The sequence below is a fragment of the Mesoplodon bidens genome (assembly GCF_964165515.1).
Source record: "Mesoplodon bidens genome assembly, chromosome: 15".
In the NCBI taxonomy this organism is placed as follows: domain Eukaryota; kingdom Metazoa; phylum Chordata; class Mammalia; order Artiodactyla; family Ziphiidae; genus Mesoplodon; species Mesoplodon bidens.
The window spans coordinates 26,866,779-26,888,180 of NC_138171.1; the positions used below are offsets into that span (position 1 = coordinate 26,866,779).

The 21,402-nt window shown below is 47.3% G+C and overlaps 1 protein-coding gene across 3 annotated transcripts in view; it reads right to left on the reverse strand.

Annotated features, from left to right (window-relative positions):
• Positions 1-3,425: 3,425 nt before the first annotated feature.
• The window catches only part of HCK (HCK proto-oncogene, Src family tyrosine kinase), a 39,752-nt gene continuing 21,775 nt past the window's right edge, over positions 3,426-21,402 (reverse strand). For 2 of the 3 annotated variants that reach the window (XM_081257512.1, XM_081257511.1), the window contains exons 6-13: positions 21,286-21,389; positions 18,525-18,674; positions 17,903-18,055; positions 15,824-16,003; positions 14,901-14,977; positions 10,067-10,220; positions 7,804-7,935; positions 3,426-3,921 (exon numbers count right to left, since the gene is read on the reverse strand). In XM_081257512.1, the coding sequence (XP_081113638.1) occupies positions 3,719-3,921; positions 7,804-7,935; positions 10,067-10,220; positions 14,901-14,977; positions 15,824-16,003; positions 17,903-18,055; positions 18,525-18,674; positions 21,286-21,389 (1,153 nt within the window). In that variant the 3' untranslated portion in view covers positions 3,426-3,718. Of the gene's footprint in view, positions 3,922-7,803; positions 7,936-10,066; positions 10,221-11,576; positions 11,828-14,900; positions 14,978-15,823; positions 16,004-17,902; positions 18,056-18,524; positions 18,675-21,285; positions 21,390-21,402 lie in introns of those variants that run through there. The other variant, XR_014017689.1, reaches the window with a different exon arrangement.

Sequence of the window (21,402 nt, forward strand, 5' to 3'; positions counted from 1 at the left end):
TATGGGGACAACCAGCAGTCACTGCCAACCCCCCAAAGGGAAGGATGCAAACAGAATGCAAACTGTTATAGCCTTATGTCAGAACATATTGTGACAAGGACAGACACGTGACAAAATTGAGGGCCCAGGGGGTTAAAAAGGAGGCAGTTTTACAAGTCACAGGGAAGAGAATGAAACAAGTGCTTTCCCTATATTTAAACTCAAAGCTATAACTAGAGAAAAGATTGGAGCAAGTCATTAACATCTTAGAATGGGCACTTTACCCATACCTTCTTTGCCATCTTCCAGGGAGGAGTGCATGCCATTTTCCCATAAAATGGATGGCACAAATCTATCCCCATATTTATTTTATAGACTTTATTTTTTAAAGCAGTTTCATGTTTACAGAAAAATGAGTGTGAAGTACAGAGTTCCCGTATACTCCCTCATCCAGCCCCCAGTTTCCCCTATTATTAGTATCTTGCCTCAGTGTGGTACATATGTTACCATTGATGAGCCAATAGTGATACACTATTATTAACCAAAGTCCATATTTTACATTAGGGTTCACTCTTTGTGTTGTACATTCTATGAGTTTTGACATATTTATAGTGATATGTATCCACCATTAAGAGAATCATATGGAATAGGTTCACTGCCCTAAAAATCCCCTATGCTCCACCTCTTCATCCCTCCCTCCCTCCCCAACAAACCCCTGGCAACCACTGAGCTTTTCACTGTCTCTATAGTTTTACCTTTTCTACAGTGTCATATAGTTGGAATCATACAGTATGTAGCCTTTTTAGATTGGCTTCTTTCATTTAGTGCATTTAAGGTTCTTTCATGTCTTGATAGCTCATTTCTTTTTATCACTGAACAATATTCCATTATATGGGTGTATCACAGTTTGTTCATCGTTCACCTATTGAAGGATAATTTGGTTTCTTCCAAGTTTTGACAATTATAAATAAAGCTGCTACAAACATCTGTGCAGATTTTTGTACGGACATAAGTTTTCAGCTCATTCAGGTAAATACCAAGGAGTGCAATTGCTGGACTGTATGATAAGAGTATGCTTGTTTCGTAAGAAACAGCCAAATGTCATCTAAAGTGCCTGCACTATTTTGCATTCCCACCAGCAATGAGTGAGAGTCCCTGTTGCTCCACATCCTTGTCAGCTTTTGGTTGTATCAGTGTTCTGAATTTTAACCATTCTGATAGGAGTGTGGTGGTATTGCATTGTTATTTTAATTTGCATTTTTCTAATGACATATGATGTTGAGCATCTTTCCATATACTTATTTTCCATCTGCATATTTTCTTCTTGAGGTGTCCATGTGTTTTGCCCATTTTTTAAAGTGAATTGTTTTCTTATTGTTGAGTTTTAAGACTTCTTTGTGTATTTGGGATATCAGTCCTTTGTCAGATACATGTTTTGCAAATATTTTCTCCCAGATTGGAGCTTGTTTTTTCATTTTCTTAAATGTCTTAGAGCAGAGTTTTAATTTTAATAAGCTCCAATTTATCAATTTTTTCTTTCACAGATCATGCTTTTGATGTTGTACCTGTCCCCAGTATTCATCAGTCTTTCCTGTGACCAAAGGGATAAATCAGGGTGTAGGCTAATGGGGTTTAGAGGGCAGTGTAAACTGAAAGAGCAGGAGGGCAGGAATTGACGCTTTGCTCTTGTCCATATAGGCTCCACCTTTTGAGATCATTTCTCAGTCATCTATTTCTATAATAATGCTACATAACAAAACAACCCCAGAACTCAAGGGCTTATAATAATAAGCATTTACTTCTCTCTCACATGTCCATGGGTTGGCTGGATTTCAGTTGATCAAGGCTGTGCTCAGCTGGGTTTAAATCCAAGCTGCGTGTTGGGTCCAGATCCGTTCCACATGTCACTTATCTTCCTTGGACCTTGTTCTTTTCAGGTCAAAAGACTGGAGGGCAAGCCCAGCCACACAAGCACATTTCTAGTCTTTGCTTACATCATATCTGCTAACATCCCACTGGTGAAAGCAAGTCCATGGCCAAGCTCAACATCAATGGGGCAGGGAAGTATACTCCTCCTATGGATTACTGAACAGCAATCTAATATGCCACAAATTATATATGCAAATTCCTATCACAGGACCCTGGGCTCTGCTTTCAGATATCCAAAGACACATTCCCAAACAAGAAAGCAAGAGAGAAATTCAGTTATAAACTAAGTAAGTTGAAACACTGCTAGCTTTATTTTCCACTGTTCTTATACCCAGTGCCTAAGGTTAGACTCTGTGCTACTCAGGGCTACAGAATCAAGTCAGTATAGCGTTCCATGGGACTCTGGTGGGTGCTTCACAGAAGGATATAGATCCTTCAGGAGATACAATAATACAGAAAGGTGTTATTTGCTCCCCACCCCACTGTCCACCTCTTTTCATCTCTCCTTCGACAACAAAGCTAACCACCAGTGACTTTCAACTGAGACAACATGCAGGAAGGCCCCACTGCCTCATCTTCTCTGCCTCCTTCCCACATCTGCCCCCAGCCCCCACCCTCCACTGAGCGCTTCCAACGCAGGGTACCAGATACCTCTCAGCAGCCATAGCTCCAGATGCTAGGGCTCCTGCAATGGTGGATACCATCTTAACAACCATGATGGCTGCTTGGCCATGGGAAAGGCAGGGGCTACAGGCAACCCCCAACCCTGTGGGAGATCCAGACCAACCAACGTGCATAGCAAAGTGGCTTGACAGGAGAGTCAGTGTCCCAGATCGTGAAAAATCATTCCTGTCATCCTGGCCGACCCAGCTTCTGGGAGACAAAAACCCATCCACTGTGATAGGCGAATAATGCTCCCCCTCAAAAACAAAAAACAAAAAACAAAAAAAGATGTCCACGTCCTAATTCCTGGAGCTTGTGAAGATGTTACCTTATGTGACAAATGTGATTAAGGAACTGAAGATGGAAAAATTAGTCTGGATTATCCAGGTGGGTCCAATGTAATTACAGGGGTTCTTACAAGTAACAGAGGGAGGCGGGAACCTCAGAGTCAGAGAAGGAGATGTGATGACGGAAGCAGAATTTGGAGTGATGAACAGAAGGGAACCAGGAATGTGGACAGCTTCTAGAAGCTGGAAAAGGCAAGTACACAATTGTCCCCCAGAGCCCTGCCAACCCATCTCAGACTCTGACCTATGGAACTGTAAGACAATGAATTTGTTTTGTTTTAAGCCATCAGGTTTGTGCTAATTTTTTACCGAAGCCATAGGAAACTAATACAGCCAGCAAGTCTTTGGGGGCAGTTAGAAAACTGTGAGCACTGAACCCCACTTCTCTTTGCCAGTCCTTCCCCCTTTGACTTGACATCCAGCAAAAGGCAAATATTCAGAAATTGGCAGGACGAGACAAGTCAACCTGTTAGTAAAACCTTTAGCATTCAGATCTTTTATTTAAATATTTATTTCATTATTTTTAAAGTTCTCCATCCAAACCACAGCTGTAACTGGAATCCAGCTGTCCCAGGCAATAGAAATATCAACCAGGGGTGTCCTGAGATTGGCAGATTGTGGGTTGCTAGAGTCAAAAAGAGATTGTCCGGTCCAACCCACCCACTTGACAGATGAGGAATTGTGACTAGAGAGAGGGTGGGTGTCTGGGAGTGGGAAAGGTGAGCGGGTGCTGGGCAGATGGCACTGGAGCCACTGCGCAGGCATGGCCTCAGTGCCTGGCCCTGCCTGGCCACCCCTCGTCATGGCTGCTGTTGGTACTGGCTCTCGGTGGCCGTGTAGAAGTCATCCAGCACACTCTGGATGTATTCGAAGGTGGGCCGTTCCTCGGGGTGGTTCTTCCAGCAACGAGTCATGACGTTGTAGAGCTCCTCGGGGCAGTGCTCTGGTCGAGGCATCCGGTACCCCCGCTCCAGTGCCCGGATCACCTCGGGGTTTGACATCCCTGAGAAGGAGCCATGGAATTGAAAAGGGAGGGATTGGGGTTGGGGTGGCAGACACCATTGCCTCCCTAACAACCATCACTCCCCACCTCCCCATGGGAGCTGAGCTCCTCCCACTGTGAAAGCCAGGTATCCCTCCCCCAGCCACCCCTGCAGCGAGGGCAGGGGCCTGGTGCCCGGTTTTGGCCAATGGAGCTGATGGGGAGACTCCCAGGAAACTTTCAGGCAAGGTTTTTCTCCCTTATGAGAAAAGAGGCTTTGGAGGACACACCCTTCCTCCTTCCTTTGGACACTGACACAATATGATCTTTGGAGCTGCAGCAGCCATCTGACCACATGGGGAAGACAGTCACAGAGGAACCAACCCAGAGTCCTGAGAGCCTTTGAGCAGCTGAACTGACCAGTCACCAGTGCCAGACTCCTTGCTCTGGGGAATAATAACTTACCTATTGTTTCTGCCACTCTTAGTCTGATAATTTGTTACTTGCAGCCTAATGCATCCTAATGGATACAGCATTCCATCACCCATTGCCTGGTTTTTATTGGTGTACCCTCAAGATAAAACAGTCAGGTAGCTAGACTCTGTCACCCTATGTGTGGGAACGTTTCTTTTTTTCTTTTTTTTTTTTAGAAGATGTTGGGGGTAGGAGTTTATTACTTTATTTATTTATTTTTGCCATGTTGGGTCTTCGTTTCTGTGAGAGGGCTTTCTCTAGTCGTGGCAAGCGGGGGCCACTCTTCATTGCAGTGCGCAGGCCTCTCACTATCGCGGCCTCTCTTGTTGTGGAGCATGGGCTCCAGACGCGCAGGCTCAGTAGTTGTGGCTCACGGGCCTAGTTGCTCCGCGACACGTGGGATCCTCCCAGACCAGGGCTCAAACCCGTGTCCCCTGCGTTAGCAGGCAGATTCTCAACCACTGCGCCACCAGGGAAGCCCCGGGAACATTTCTTTGTGCAATTAAAGTTTATGTTAGTTATCCTCAAGAACAACCCTTTAAACATCTATGATCCCCAATTTTATATTACCAGTCTTGAACACCAAACATATTCATAGATCCAAGTGCTTCCTTGAACATCTTTACTTGGATGTCTACAAGTCACCTCAAATTTAACAGGGCTGAAATAGAATTCTTGAATTTCTATTCCCAGACCATCATGCACCCAGTTGCTCAATCAAAACAAGGAGACTCATCCTTGATTCTTCTCTCTCCCTCACCTTCCACATCAGTAAGTCACATCCTTTCTTCTTATAAAACACAGCACCAACTCATCAACTTATATCTGTTACGACTGTCACCACTGCCTGGGCCATTGTTGCAGCTCCCACCATCTCCCCAGCCCCGATGCACTCTCCACACTAAACCAAAGCATCACTTAAATGTGGAAAACAGATGATGCCACTTCCCTGCCTAGAATCCTCCAATAGCTTCTGTACACTTAGACTAACACCTATAGGCTTCACCATGACAATGGATCCTGCCTGACTGGGCCCCTGCCAACCCACTCATGTACCATCTGCTCTCATTCCTGTCTCCAGCTACCTGGCTTCCTTGCTATTCTTCAGGCACACAGCAGGCCCTAAGAGCTGGCAGTACCTTCTACCTGGAATCCTTTCCCCAGGTCTTCACTCAGCTGGCTTTCCGCTCAAATATGACCTGCTCTGTCAGTGCTCCCTGTCCACAGGAGGCCCATGTCACTCCCTCTCCCAAGCCCCTGCTTCATTTTCTTCTCTGCAGTGATCTCCACTGAGAGTGCGTGTCTGTTTAGTGTGTGTTCCTCGAGGCTAGAACGTGAGCTCCTGCTGAGCAGGGACCTTGTCTCTTACTGTACCCTTCATGCCTAACACACAGTAGGAATCTGATAAATACTGATGAGTGAACCAAGTGTCTACACCTTTTATTTCTAATCTTCAAAACCACTTCTGCAAGGTAGTTGACATCACTACCTATAAGTTTTACAGATGAAGAACGAAGGTGGAAGTCGAGTGGATTTCCCAAAGTGTAATAGTTGATGGGGACAGGATTAAAACTCAGGACTATTTACTTAAAAAGTCAGGGACTCTTTATATCCACCTTGCCTCCTCTCCCCAGTGTTCTGGCTACAGATACCCTAGGATACATCCCAACTGAAAAGGAACAGAGAACAACTTTATTTACTGAGTCTCAGGCAATCTACAGGTCGGGTATATCTTTGTATACCCTATGGTCTACTCAGTGTAGGGTGCTGCCCATAGGCATGGGGATAAATTCATCCATTTGACGAATAGTTACTAGACACCCACTATGATCCAAGCACAAATGTAGGCAGTGCAGATGTACCAGTGAGGAATATGGAAACGATTTCTGGCCTCACAGAGCTCAGAGTCTGATGGAGAAGATATCAAATGAGTATATAGTTATCAGTGGTGATGAATGCTGTGAATGAAACAGTATAGGGTATTGTGAATGAGAATCACAGGGACTGGCATGGACCAGTACAGGAACTGGGCCACACAGCAGGAGGTGAGCGGCGGGGGAGCGAGCGAAGCTTCATCTGGGGCCCCCCATCGCTCCCCATTCCTCGCATTACCACCTGAAACACCCTCCCACCTCCATCCGTGGGAGAACTGTCTTCCGGGAAACCAGTCCCTGGTGCCAGAAAGGTTGCTGCTTTAGACGACTGGGCTGTGGGGTACAGCATGAAATGAAGCAGGAGAAGTAGGCAGGGGCTGGATCACGAAGGACCTGCAGGCCACAATTAGGAGTTGGGATTTTGTCCTAATTATGCTGGGAGGCCATTAAAAAGTTAGAGGTGGAGAAGGGAAAAGATCTGGTTCACAGTTTTAGAAAAAAAAATCCCTCTGGTCTCAGGTGGAGAAAGCCCTGTTAGAGAGGCGGGAGACTGATTCGGAGGCCACTGCACCAGCGAGGTGAGGGAGGATGTTGGCCTGGTGTTGGTGGAGGCTGTGGAGTTAGAAGTGGGCCGACTTGGGATGTTTTGGAGTCAGATGGCCGGAACCCTGTGACTTCTTGGATGTGGTAATGGATGAGAGAAGAGGAAGGGCCAAGCAGGCTCCCAGATATCAGGCTTAAGAAACTGGATGGATAATGGAGGCTTTAACTGAGATGGGGCAGGCGAGGGGAAGTTGGGGGTGAGGGCCAAGAACTCAGTCTGACATAGAGAACAGACTGGTGGTTGCCAAGGGGGAAGGGGTTGGGGGAGGGATGGAGTGGGAGGTTGGGATTAGCAGATGGACGCTTTTATATATAGAATGGATAAACAACAAGGTCCTACTGTACAGCACAGAGAACTATATTCAGTATCCTATGATAAAACATAATGGAAAAGAATATTAAAAAAAAGAATGTGTGTAACTGAATCACTTTGCTGTACAGCAGAAATTAACACACTGTAAATCAACTATACTTCAATAAAAATATTGATAAAAATCAGGACTTCCCTGGTGGTCCAGTGGTAAAGAATCCACCTTACAATGCAGGGGACGTGGGTTTGATACCTGGTCAGGGAACTAAGATCTCACATGCAGTGGGGCAACTAAGCCTGTGTGCCACAACTACTGAGCTCGTGTGCCTCAACTAGAGAGCCCCCGTGCCACAAACTACAGAGCCCACGTGCTCTGGAGGCCGCATGCCACAACTAGAGAGGGAAAACCCACAAGCTACAATTAGAGAGAAGCCCGCGCACCACAACGAAGGGCTTGCACTCTGCAACGAATGATCCCGTGTGCCTCAAAGAAGACCCGACACAGCCAAAAAAAAAAAAAAATTGATAACAATAAATAAACAAAATAACAAACAAAAACTCGGTCCGAATGGCCGCATTGATAAGAGAAGAGAGCCAGGCTGGGCCCCGGAAGCAGCCCTAAGCTGATGTTCCCTCTCCTACCTGGGTAAGGGATCCGGCCGTAGGTGACGATCTCCATCAGCAGGATACCAAAGGACCAGACGTCTGACTTGATGGTGAAGGAGCCAAAGTTGATGGCTTCAGGAGCTGTCCACTTGATGGGGAACTTGGCCCCTGTGGTTTGGACACAGCAGTCAGGCTGAGTCTGGGGAGCAGTCAGGGCTGGGTCTCTGCTAGTGCAAGGGAACAGGACAGCGGTACAGCTGCCAATGTCTGCCCCCTGCAGAACTGTGACTTCCCTCAATCTGGCCTCCATGGAAGCAAGGAACATCCATCCTGAGGACAGATGGCTAAAGTGGGGAGGAGTGGGCCGAGGCGCCTGGGGTGTGTCTGGGAACTCACTCTCTGGGGCCACCTCATTGATTCAGTTGATGTCCTGGTGAACTACAACTCCTGAAGAGTGGAGTCCTAGAGGTCACAGGATCTTTGGGGACAGAAGAACTTCAAGGGACTTTGAGACCAGGTCACATCTGATGCCTCCGCCCCCTAACCCCCTGCAATGGGGAAAGGGAAGATTTCGGCTCTTGGCCTTGGAGGTTTCCCCCGTCACTGGGTGTCTCCCCTTCTAGTCCTCCCCTCCTTGCCTCTGGTCTCGGATGGGTTTAGTTAACCTTTGGTGAGTGATTTCTATCATAATTCCACTGTGGTTGGGGAATGTGGTGTAAAGGATACATGTTCTTCGGAGTTTGTTGAGAACTGCTTTATGATTTAGTACATAGTCAAGTTTGAAAATGCTCTATGTTTTTTCTTTTCTTCCCCCATCCCTTCCTTCCTTGGGATTGAGAGAGTTTTTTTTTTATTCCTGCTTATCCTCTCTTGGTTTAGAAATTATACACTCTATTCCTTTTTTTTTTTTTTTTTTGCGGTACGCAGACCTGTCACTGTTGTGGCCTCTCCCGTTGCGGAGCACAGGCTCCAGACGCGCAGGCTCAGCGGCCATGGCTCATGGGCCCAGCCGCTCTGCGGCATGTGGGATCTTCCCAGACTGGGGCACGAACCCGTGTCCCCTGCATAGGCAGGCGGACTCTCAACCACTGCGCCACCAGGGAAGCCCTACACTCTATTCTTATAGTGGTTGCCCTAAGTTTAGATTTTTTTTATTGTGTCATAATAAACATGAAATAAAATGTACAAATCTTTCATACACAACTCGATGCATTTTATATATGTATATCCCTTTGTAATCACCACTCAGATCAAGATATAGAACACTTTCTCAGAAGTGTTCCCTCCGGCCCCCTCTCTGTCAATACCACCCCCAATCCAGGTAGCTATTATTCTGATCTCTAGCATCATAAATGAGTTTTGCCTGTTTTTTTTGTTTGAGATACATTCACAGACCATATAATTCACCCACCTAAAGTATACAGTACAATGGTTCTTAGTATATTCACAAAGTTGTGTTTTAAAATATTTTCATCATACTCCCCAAAACCATAGCAGTCACTACCCATTTCTTGCCAGGTCCCCACTCCAGCCCTAGGCTGGAGTTAATCTACTTTCTGTCTGTAGATTTGCTTGTTCTGGGCATTTCATATAAATGGAATCATATAATATATGGTCTTTGTGTCTGGCTTCTTTCACTTAACACGATGTTTTCAAAGTTTATCCATGTTTAGGGTATATTAGTACTTCATTCCTTTTTTTATGGCCAAATGATATTCCATTGTATGTCTGTATCCCATTTTGTGTATCAGTTGACGGACAGTTGGGTTGCTTCCACTTTGGGCTTTTAAGAATAATGCCGCTGTCAACCTTCCCATATGTGTTTGCCTGTTTCTGAATTTTATATAAATGGAACTATCCAGCATCTACTTTTTTGTCTGATTTCTTTTATTTCGATATTATGCCATGAGAGTCATCTATTTTTTTGCATATGTCACTGGTTCATAAGTTCTCATCGTTACATAATATTATATTCTGTGGATATACCCCAATTTAAATATCATTCTACTATTTGTGGACATTTAGATTCTTCCCAGTTTTTGTCGACTACACATAACATTGCTCTTAGCCTTAATTTCAACATGATTTGACTAACCCAATCTACAACTGATCACAGTCACTGGGGGAGACTCTGCAGACCAAGACACTATGTCCAGACAGAGTCTGTCCAGCTTAATAACTCACAGCTGATACTGGGACAGACCTTTGCATTTTTACCAATCACTTTCACGGGACTTAACCCTCAGCAGTCACGACCCACCCAAGTGGGCTCCACGGGGCCCTCGGCAGCATCCCCTACCTTCCCGAGCTGTGTACTCGTTGTCCTCTATGATCCGCGCCAGGCCGAAGTCAGCAATCTTGCACGCCAGGGATGCAGACACCAAGATGTTGGCGGCTCGGAGGTCTCGGTGGATGTAGTTCCTGTGCTCGATGAAGGCCATGCCTTCTGCAATCTCCACCCAAAACAGAGACACCCTTACCCTGAGATCTGGCCCAGCCCAAGGTGGGTCTCATCCAAAAGCAGAAGAGAAATGTCCAAGTGTGAGAACGCTGGAAAATATGTGCGCCAGCTCCCTCTTTTTTTGTGGGAGGGTGCTGGGCTCAGGTTGGCATTTCTCTGTCTCCCCAGCCAGACTGGGGGGATCCTCAGGGCCTGGGCCAGTTTGGGGCTTCTCTAGGGCTCCAAGACCTCCCAAGAACACTTTGAGGAAAAAGTGTTATTTCTCCAAGGACATACACACACACAAACCAGTATACTTCGACGGGCTTTCATCCGCAACCCCACTTCTGGGAACAACCTAGGCTCACATAACATTCTGCTGTATCTCTTATGCCTCCTTCACCCCTAAGCCTGGGTAGGGAAAATTCCTTTATTCATTCAACAAATATCTACTGAGTGTCTCATGGGTGCCAGACATATTGCTTGAACAGGTGGGGAGCCAGGCAAAGTCCCTGCAGGTGGTAATAAGTACCATAAAGAAATGATAAAGCAGGTAATAGGACACGAAGTGTAGAGGGCTGTTTTGGGTTGGATGGTCAGGGAAGGCTGCTTTGATGAGGTGAACTTTTAGGAAAGATCTGAGTGATGATAAAAGCGTGTCAAATAAGAGCATCATCATGCACAAAGGTCCGGAAGTAGGAGTGAGCTTGGGTATTCATAGAACAGGTGGCTGAGCAGAAGTTGCCAGAGGGAAAGTTGGGGGAGTTGAGGTTCTTAGGGAGGCTGCTGATTGGGAAGAACCTTGTAGGTTAGGAGAGGCAGTTGGGTTGTATTCTAAGCATAAAGGGAAGAGAGAAGTCTTAGAGCAGGAGAGTGACATGGTCTCATATATATTTTAATGTCATCATGGCTGCTGAGTGCATAATGGACTGTGTGGAGGATTCTTTTTTTGTCTCTTATTGAATTATTGAATTTTATTTATTTTTTTATACAGCAGGTTCTTATTAGTTATCCATTTTATACATATTAAGGTATATATGTCAATCCCAACCTCGTGTGGAGGATTCTTATTCACAGTGGGACCTTGGAAGCCTGACAGAAAGATGTGGGATTTTTCCTTAGAGACGTTTTCCACTTACAAGGGTTTGTGCATTAACCCTCAGAAACAGGCTTATGACTAACCCTCAGAAACTCAGAACATAGCATTTATAGTCCATAAACTGGCCTTCAATGTCCTTGAGGCAGGCGTTATCACCATTTCTGTTGTACAGGGGAGGGACACATTTTCTAGATCACACCACCAGGGAGATTCTGACTCAAACCTTTCTGTGGATTTCCACTCCCCATACCCCAAGCTGCCTCTAGTTACCCAGAACTCCAGTGCTCTGGAGAACTGCAGCTGGGTGCAATCTGGTGAGATTATTTGGGGAGGTGGGACTTCTGACCAGACCCAACCGAGACACAAGCCTGTTCAAAGTCTGAGGCAAGTGGATGGTGCACTTGTGGAAAGTGGCCAGCAGGGAGCACCTGTGGCCATTGGAACTGAGGTCTGAGGCTCCAGGCTTTCCAACAAAGACGTGAGACTTTCTGATTTTGTTTGTGGTAAGGCAGAGTCCTGACCTGGGGGTGTGGAAAATTTATAAGGAGTTCCTCAACCAAACAGTTAATAAGAGCTGTAACATTAACGGCGGACGTTGTAGCTTATTCATTAATCATAAGATAATATTTAACAAACTCAAATAGCATTTACTCTCTGCTTTGGGGGAGGTACTATTGATATCAGCACTATTTCACAGGTGAGGAAACTGAATCCCAGAGAAATAATTAACTGGCCCAAGTGGAGACCAGGACTGGAAATCTGACAGCCCTGCTCAGGGTCTGTGTCCATTACTCTACCTGAATGTTTGGCACAGAGCAGGCACTAATGCTGGTTGTTACCATTTTTCAGTACCCAGGGACAGACTGTCATGTTATGGATTTGCACATGAGCACATGAGCTCAGTGGGGCAGGTGGGACTAACCCCACTCAGGAGACAGCAGATGAGAATGCTTAGGTGACTCCGGGGTTGGACCAGCTCAATTTGAGCCCCACATCTCTGTGATCTCCAAGCAAACTACTTTAACCCTCTGTGCCTCACTTTTCTTCTCTGTAAAATGGGGACAATAGAACCTTCTTCCAAGGGGTCATGTGAGGATTAATACTCTAAGTCTACATCAGGGCTTAGAACAGAGTCTGGCATATAATTATTCACTTCAACAGTGGCTATAATGGTCCCTGTTGAGGAAAGTGGCCCTCAGAAAGGTTAAGCAATTTGCTCAAAGCTACACAGGCAGAGCTGGGGTCAATAGCAAAACTCTACGTGATTCCTAAGCCCATGTGTATATAGTGGTTCTTCTCAAGGGTTTGTCAACTGAACAAATAGTGGATAGGTTGACTGGGTTCAGGGTTGGTCTATGAATTGGGGGTTAATGAGGTGGTGAGATTTCATGCCCACCAAGTGGGCTGCCATGATGTCAGGCATTATTACTGGGTTTGCTTCTCAGAGTATCAGGAAATCACAGAACCAGCTGGAAGGGCCTGTAGGGATATCCCAGCTCAGGGCTCTTCAAACTGAATTCAGTTGATACCTCAAGGTCATCTTGGGGTTGGAGGGACAAAATAAAGGCCACCTGCTTCAATCAGAGCAGCTCTGTTTTGATCTATTTTAAAGTATTCAGCTGCTCTATAAGATTCATTAGACCAACCGAGTTATGGCTTAAAAAAAAAAAAAAAGAAAAAGCTTTCAAACTTGAAAACCACAGAGATGGTCCAATTCCCTCATTTGACAAATAGAGAGACCAAGACCCAGAGTGGATCCGAGGCTCCACAGCCAGTTGGTGACAGGGCTGGCAGCCTCCACTGACTGCGCCCACCTGCCTCTCTAGACTGGAAGTGAAGATCAGGCCACCAGGTTGACTCCTTCCTGTCCCTGGGCTCTGAGCGTACCTCTGCTCCTTGATGCACAAGGGCCTGGAACCTCTTTCCCTCCTGTGGTTTCTGTTTTCCTGTCTGTGCCATGAGGAGAGTGGTTCTTGCCCCAGTCCGTGAACCTCCACCCAGCAAGGTTTCTGCCAGTTTGATGGTTATAATTTAGCAACAGGCCAGACTACTGTTTCCCCAGGGCAGCGCCCACTGAAGGGAAAATGCCAGGTCTTGATTTCCATAGGCCTCTGGCATTCCAGGTTCTGAAAGGTAAAGTCTTTTATTATACCTCTGCCCACGCCCCCAGGATTTGCATACTCAAATGAACTCTGCCTCAGGCATCTCCAGAAGGCCCAGCCCTAGGCCCAGGTGCCCGTTTCCCTTAACACCTTCCAGGCTGCAAGCCACACCCCCTTCATTTTTGCCAGGCCCAGGCTCCAACTGACCAGGCTGAGCTCTTGTTTTGCCCTTTGGGCTTTGGCACAGGCTGCTTCTTCTGCCTAGAATACCCTTCCCTCTCCTCTTCATCTGCCTAACTTCTACTCATCCTTCAGGGCTCAGCCTAGAGACTGCTTCCTCTGAGAAGCCTTCTCAGATTGCTCCTGGACTGGGCTAAGTGCTCCAGCCGTGTACTCCCATAGCAGACTTTTCCTTCCCTGTTTTCCCACAGATAGGAGAGAATGAGAGGCTAGAAGTAAAAAGCGCTCAGGCTGGGGGTGAGAAGAGCTGTAGAAAGTGAAGGGAAGATGAGAAAGAAAATGGGGTTTTAAGAAGTGTTTCTGTGATTTATGGACATTATTAATTTTGCTGGATACTGCGTTCTTTTGGCACTGAGCCAGGACCACTTGGGTCCTGGCTCTCTAAGAGATTCAGTTGTTTAGTAAGTGTAAACCCTGGGAGGGCAGCAATACTTTCCATTTTGTTCACTGCTGTATCCCCTAAAAGTAACATAGTAGTTTAGTCAAGCTACTCCACCTCACTGGGCCTTAGTTTCCTCATCTGTACTTCACTTCATCTCTGTGCCTCAATTTCCTGTTCTGTAAAATGGAGTGACAATTACCTATCTGTGGCTGGACTATTACATCAGTGGCTTCCAGTGAACCATGCCTCCTGGGACTCATGGTGCAGTCCCTCCCACACTGACCGAGGGCTGGGCATGTGACTTGCTTTGGCCAAGGGGACATTAGTAAGCATGATGCAAGCAGAGCTTGCTCACTTATGGCTTGGTCCCTTAGAAGATTCCCTCTTGGAACCTCACTGCCAGGATGTAAAGGAGCTCTGGTTGGCCTATTGAGTGACGTGGGGCCGCTGGAGAGAGACTTGGAGGATGAGCCACCATCTCGGACATTCTAGCCCCAGGCAAGCTCTCAGCAGAATGCATCCACAAGAGGAACCTCAGTTTCACCACGTGGAGCAGAAAAACCACCCAGCCAACCCCCGTCAACCACACAGAATCATGCGAAATAATACGTTGTTGTTTCAAGCTACTAAGCTTTGGAGTGGTTGATTACAAAGGAATAGATAACAAAAATCTCACCCTAGAAGGTTGATGTGAGGACTACATGAGTTAGTACATAGAAGGCACATATAAAAAGCATACTTTAATCCCAAGCACTCAATAAATGTTAGCTATTATTATTGTTATTACTATAGTATGTGATCAATAAACATTTGTTGAAGAGATAATTGACTTCCTGTCCCCCTCCCCCGACTTCCCCATTAGACTCTCACCTGGGCTGAGAAGTCGATGAGTTTTGGCAATGGCTGCTTGCTGCCTTCTTCACTTTTCAGGAAGTCCAGCAGGCTGCCTGTGTCGGGGAGGGTGAAGCAACATTTACTACTCTCAGGACCTTAGTGTGTGGTTAAGATCGTTCATAGTAATGAATTTAAATAAAAGTATTTACCGCTCCTAGTGTTTGAGAAACAGAATTTGGGCGTTTGGAAAACGCCTTTGTGACTGCCAGACTGGTTCCTTGACTGAGACAGCTTTCTGAGCCTGGATGATTGGGGGCATGGTTTTATAAGGCTGGCATAATTGTGTGTTTAGAAAAATGATAAAAGCTTTGAGATTTTGAATCACTCTACATGGAGGTCATGTGAGATGTTTCTGTATATAGAGAAATGGGCAGGGATTGAAAATGATTGGGAAATGGTGGTCTAAAAAAAAAATCCCTGAGACGTCCTGGATTGTGTGTGGGCAGGGTGGGGGCAGCCTGGAACGGAGCCTTTGTTAACTCTTAAGGTCGACAAAGGTCTTAATGCTTTGACTCTCTTTTCTGGAGCATTGGTCCAGCTAGGGAAGGTGGCTGATGGTGGGGGGTGGGGGGTGGTTTAGGGAGTCACCCCAGGCTCTAGGGCTCACAGTGAACCCCTAGAAGCCTCTTCTCCTATCACCCAGAGGGATTCTGGCCCCACCCGCTCTCCCAGGGGCCCATGTACTCTCCTTCTCCTGGCATCCCCCTAACATGATTTCACCCCCTCAAACAGGAGGGTGGGGTGGGTGGATATGAAGATGATCAGTGAGCTCGTGTCAGAAGAGCTCCTGGCCAGACTGGGGAAATCTTGAAGGCAAGAACCTTGACAGAGTCACCTTTGACTCTGCAATTGACCAGGAAGAGCCACAGCCTGCACCCCCAGCTCCCAGCATGTGGCACCTTTGGCCATGTACTCTGTGATGATGTAGATGGGCTCCTCCGTGACCACGGCATACAGCTTCACCAGCTTGTCGTGTTGCAGAGTTTTCATCAGGTTGGCTTCTGCCAGGAATGCCTCCACAGACGTGCTCCCGGGCTTCATCGTCTTCACGGCCACCTTGGTGTGCTTGTTGTAGGTGGCTGGAGTGGAACAGGGAGCAGGAAAGGTGGTCAGGACCCACTGCTCTTTCCCCACAGTTCTGGAACACCTGGGTGCAGACCTGCCTCCTCCAGGACGCCTTCCCTGCCCATCTCAGCCCCTTAGAGAGAGAAGGGGAGACCTGGGCTTTGGCCTCAGACAGATGTGGGTTGGAGGGCCGGTTTACCACTTCCTAGCTGTGTGCCCTTGGGCAAGTCACTTAACCTCTCTGAACTGTGGTTTCCTCACCTGCAAAGGCTCTTTCAGGGATTAAAGAATAACCTTAAAACCTCACTCAGATTATGTCACTCACTCACACACCTACCTTTGTTTTGTCAGACGTTCATACACATACTATCTTTGCTTAAAATGGTTTATTTAGTCTTAACACTGCTCTCCAAATAAATGCCCGTTTCATCATGGTCCATAAGGCCCTGCATGATCTGGCCTTGCCCACCTTGCCTCGTCATCCACCAACACCCTCCTTACCTTTTGTGCACCAGTCAGCCTGCGTATCATTCAGTCCCCCCAAGCAGCCAACTCGCCTTCCCACCACAGGGACTTTGCACATGCCGTTCCCTCACCTCACCCTACTCCTTCCCTGCTTCATCTTGTTGATCTTGTAAATCTCGTTGTTGCTTGTGTTTCCATATTTGCCTTGGCTGCCAGGAAGCTCTAATCCAGAGTTGAGGTCTTCCTGTAGTAAGAGTCTAAGGCCTCATATAATATATTTTGTTTTCCAACCTCATCAGCCCAATCTGCCTTACCATCCTCTCCATACTTTCTCTGCCACATTCTCTTATTCAGTGCCTGGCACATAGTAGGCTCTCAATAAATATAGTTAAAATACGTGGATTTTAAACTTATTTTTTTCTGGCTGAATTGTTTGCATATCTGTAAGTTGTCTTCACTCCCATTTGGAACGTGGTGGAGTATAAACACAATGGGGGGGCGCCAGGCACTGGGCCAGGCATCGTGTCTAACCCACAGTTCTGCAAAGCAGGCTTTGCTATTCTTAGGTTATTAGAGGCAGGACAGCAGGGGTGGAATATGACTTTTTGGTGCCCCACAATGCCCTAGCATGGCGCTGGGCACACGGCAGGTGCTCAGAACAGCTTGTTCATCAGCTGCCAACACTGAACTCACCTGGAAATCTCCAGTTATACCTTCCCATTCTTTCTTTTTTTTTTTTTTTTTTTTTTTTGCCACGCTTCATGGCATGTGGGATCTTAGTTCCCCAACCGGGGATCAAAACCCATACCCCCTGCATTGGAAGCACAGAGTCTTAACCACTGGACCACCAGGGAAGTCCTATATTCTTTCCCATTCTTTTTTTTTTTTTTTTTTTTTTTTTTGCGGTACGCGGGCCCCTCACTGTTGTGACCTCTCCCATTGTGGAGCACAGGCTCCGGACGTGCAGGCTCAGCGGCCATGGCTCACGGGCCCAGCCGCTCCGCGACATGTGGGATCTTCCCGGACCAGGGCACGAACTCGTGTCCCCTGCATCGGCAGGCGGACTCTCAACCACTGCGCCACCAGGGAAGCCCTTCTTTCCCATTCTTAATTTTCATCATCCTAAGAGATGCTCTGGTTATCTCAACACCCAACTGGTAGACTGTCCCAGCTACATATGAGGGAGCAGATTCCTCATCTAGGACTCCTGCTTCCCAGGAGAAATTGTTTGACCCCAACAGGCCTGGCCTCAAAGGCAAATCAGTGTTTGCATGGCAGGACAATTTGGTTTGCTATCAGAGAGGAACTGAAGAATTGCTCCTTTATGGTTATTATCCAAATCTCCCCTCTGCCCTGGGTGGCATTCCCACTTTGCCTCAGGCTGTTCCTGAAAGCAAGGACCTCCCTCTCCCCTCCTTCCCCTCCCCACTCTGGCCCTGGGTCCTTACCCATCCAGACTTCCCCAAACTGCCCAGCTCCAAGTTTCTTCTCCAGCCTGAGGGACTCCCGGGGGATCTCCCAGGCATCTTTCTCCCAAGGCTTCTGGGGTTTGGAGGACATGCAGGGCACTGTCAGCTTCTGGCAGAGTCCGTCGCTCCCCTCTGGAACAGAGCCCCTGATCAGCTGAGGGCAGCCAGCTCCAGGCCAGCCACAGGCTTCCCCTCGGGGGCTGCCCCACCTGGTCCACTGTATCTGGCCCATGTTCCAAAGGGTCTCCCCTATCAGGGACATCCGCAAGAGAACAGAGCATGATGAGATGTCACCTCTGCCCTCCTGCTCAAAAGGCCTTCAGGAGAATCCAAAGCAATTATTTGTCTGGGGAGGAAACATCAGCAGGCCTCAGAGGCTGCAGTGCACACTTGACTAGGATTCCTGGGAGACAGGCCCACCCACTTGGGACCCCAGTTGAAAGGCAGCCCCAGTAGGACTTACTCTTTTTTGTTTGTTTGTTTGACGGTGTCCCACTGCATGTGGGATCTTAGTTTCCTGATCAGGGATCGAACCTGCACCCCCTGCATTAAAAGCGCAGAGTCTTAACCACTGGATCGCCAGGGAACTCCCAGTACTCACTCTTGTAGTGGGCCACCAGCTCCTGCAGGCTGCTGAAGGTGCTCCGGGGGGAGATGTAGAAGCCCCCGTTGTCCAGGGTCCGGATCTTATAATGTTTCACTGTGTCCCCATGCTGGGGGTCGTAGTCTCGCACGGACAAAGAGTAGCTCCCTGCACGGGCCAGAGAGAAATCCCTCAGGAGTGGACTCTCAGAGGCCTGCCACCTTGTGTCAGGAACCTGACACTCGGTAAGGCCACTACTGGCACCGTCCTGGCACCTGCTCAGTGGAGTACAGGGTAGGAGTGGGCTGTGGAGTCAGGCTTCCTGGGTGCTTGTCAGGCTGCTCCATGTCCAGCTGTGAGACCTTGGACAAGTGACCACGTCACTTCTCTGTGCCTCAGTTTCCTCATCTGTAAAATGGGATTGGTCATACCTCCTCACCCCATCACATTGCCTGATGGTTAAAAGAAGTAATGCTTGTACTCAGGATGTAAACACTCATTAAATGTTGGCTGTCATCATCTTCATTATTATCTCTTTTTCTTCCTATCATCTATCTGTCTATCAATCAAAAAAGCCAAGATATCACACCAGTTTGGTAGAAACGCTATTTAGAAACAAACAAGCAAAAAGATCAAACAAACACAAAAATATCCATTGTACACAGTTCAATTATTACAGTATAAACATTGAAATGTAAGTGGAAACATTAAATGCTGTGGCAGCCTGAGTAACAGCCCCCAAGATGTCCGTGTTCTAATCCCTGACACCTGTGCATATATTACCTTACATGGTAAAAGGGGTTTTGCAGATGTGATTCAGTTAAGGGTCTGGAGATAGGGAAATCATCCTGGATTATCCAGGTAGGCCCAGTGTAATCACAAGGGTCCTTATAAGAGGAAGTAAGAAGGTCAAAGTAGGATATATGAAGATGGAAAGTTGAGGTTGGAAAGATGTGAGCAAGGGGCTATGACCCGAGGAATGCTGGTGACCTCTAGAAGCTGAAAAAGGCAAAGAAACAGATTCTTTTGGGAAGCCTCCAGAGGGGACCAGTCGTGCGGACACTTTAACTTAAGCCCAGTGAGACTGATTTCAGACTTTTGACCCCCAGAACTGTAACATCATAGATTTATCTTGCTTTAAGCCACTAAGCTTGTGGTAATTTGTTACAACAGCAATAGGAACCTAATACACATGGCATCACATAGACCAGAAACACATATGTCTTTCAGTCCACAGCCACGGTTCTGCCATTTGTGAGCTGAGTGTCCTTGGGCAAGTTATTAGCCTCTCTGTCTCTCAGTTTTCTTTACCACAGTAGCACCATGTCATAGGATTTGGGGGAGGTTTAAAGTGTGGCATGAATAACAGTTGATCATACATGCTAGCCACTAAGAACCTTGTCCGAATAAAAAGTGAATGAAAGAAAAAAGTGAATGAATAGGAATAATATTCATTATAATGAATTATAGTTATATGTATTATGATAAATTATATTATTTATTATAGTGAATGAATAACCCCACAAGGTAGAGGTTTTATATCACCACAATTTTATAGATGAGGAGACTGAGGTCCAGGGAGGTGAAGTAACTCACCCACAGTCACACAGCTTGTAAGTAGCAGAGCTGGGAGTCAAACCCAGGCAGCAGGCTCTGGGACCCCACTCTTAGCCACTCTGCCCAGTCAAGGTGAGGCTGGTTTGGCTGATGCTGGGTGGGGAGAAGCAGAATCCAAGAAGCAGCAGGATAGGATTTGGGGCACTTGTGCTGCAAGTTTTATTAACTCGGCGACTCCGCCTATGCCCCCACCTCTGGGTGCTGTGACAACGGCCCAAGCTCACCTTCCTGCCCCGTAGGTCTGCCCCTGTGTGCAGGATGGCCCAGCGGGAGAAGAGAAGCTGAGGGCTGTGTACGGCTTTACCTTTTTGTCCATTTCTTTCCCTCTGGGGGCTGAAAAGGGGCTTGTTGGATGGGAGGAAATAAAGCCTAAATATTCACTGACCCAAAACACTGATTTTGAGTGGTGTTCTAGCCACATTCAGGCTTCCCCAGTTCAGATACCTAGGGAGTGAGCAGAAGGTCACACAGATGCCTTCGATTGATGGCCCCAAAACTGTTTGCCCAGGGTACTGTGAGGTCACACTTTACGCAATTTACTGATTTCTTGGAACCAAGCAGTCTTGAGTCTAAACACCGTAGTAAAGGTCCACTCTGTGTGTGAAATCCGAAATCACTCCTACTTACATTCCTACTTACATTCATTCCTTTGGGAAAACTGGCCTCAGTTGATGTCAGTTTGAGTTACGCACTGTTTTGGGGCACTGCTCTTGCCTCCTGTGCAATAACCCGGCACAAAGCCACCCACCCTCACAGCACAGAAATTTCAAGAAGCAGGCCACCAACATCAAAACTTCCAAATACCTCAAAGGAGCTATTTTAAGCAGGGTCCCAGCGAAGGCCCTCCTTTGGGAGGAGGCCACCCCTTTTCGTATGGAGAGAGGGAAGAGTCAGGTCTAGGGACAAGATATATTTTGATGGATATTTAAAAGAATACAAGCAGGATGTTGTTTTTAGGGGTGGTCACTGCCTCCTACTGCTATTGGCCTAAGCCGGCAGCTCTGGGGGCTGAGAAAGCCCAAACTAGGCTTGGGCAAAGGGCAGGGGGAAGCTTGGAAGCCACAGTGGGCTGGTGAGTTGTTCAGGCCCCCGTCCCCCAGGGCATTCCCCGTGGGGTAGGGGAGGGTGGGCAGGGTCACAGGGCTGGGAGGGTCTGCATCACCTTTGGTGGTCTCGCTGTCCCGCATCATGAAGGAGCCCAGCACATTGCCAGGGGCCAGGAGTTGGCGCTCTGCATCCTTCCGGCTGATGCCCTTGAAGAACCACCTGGAGGGGAGGG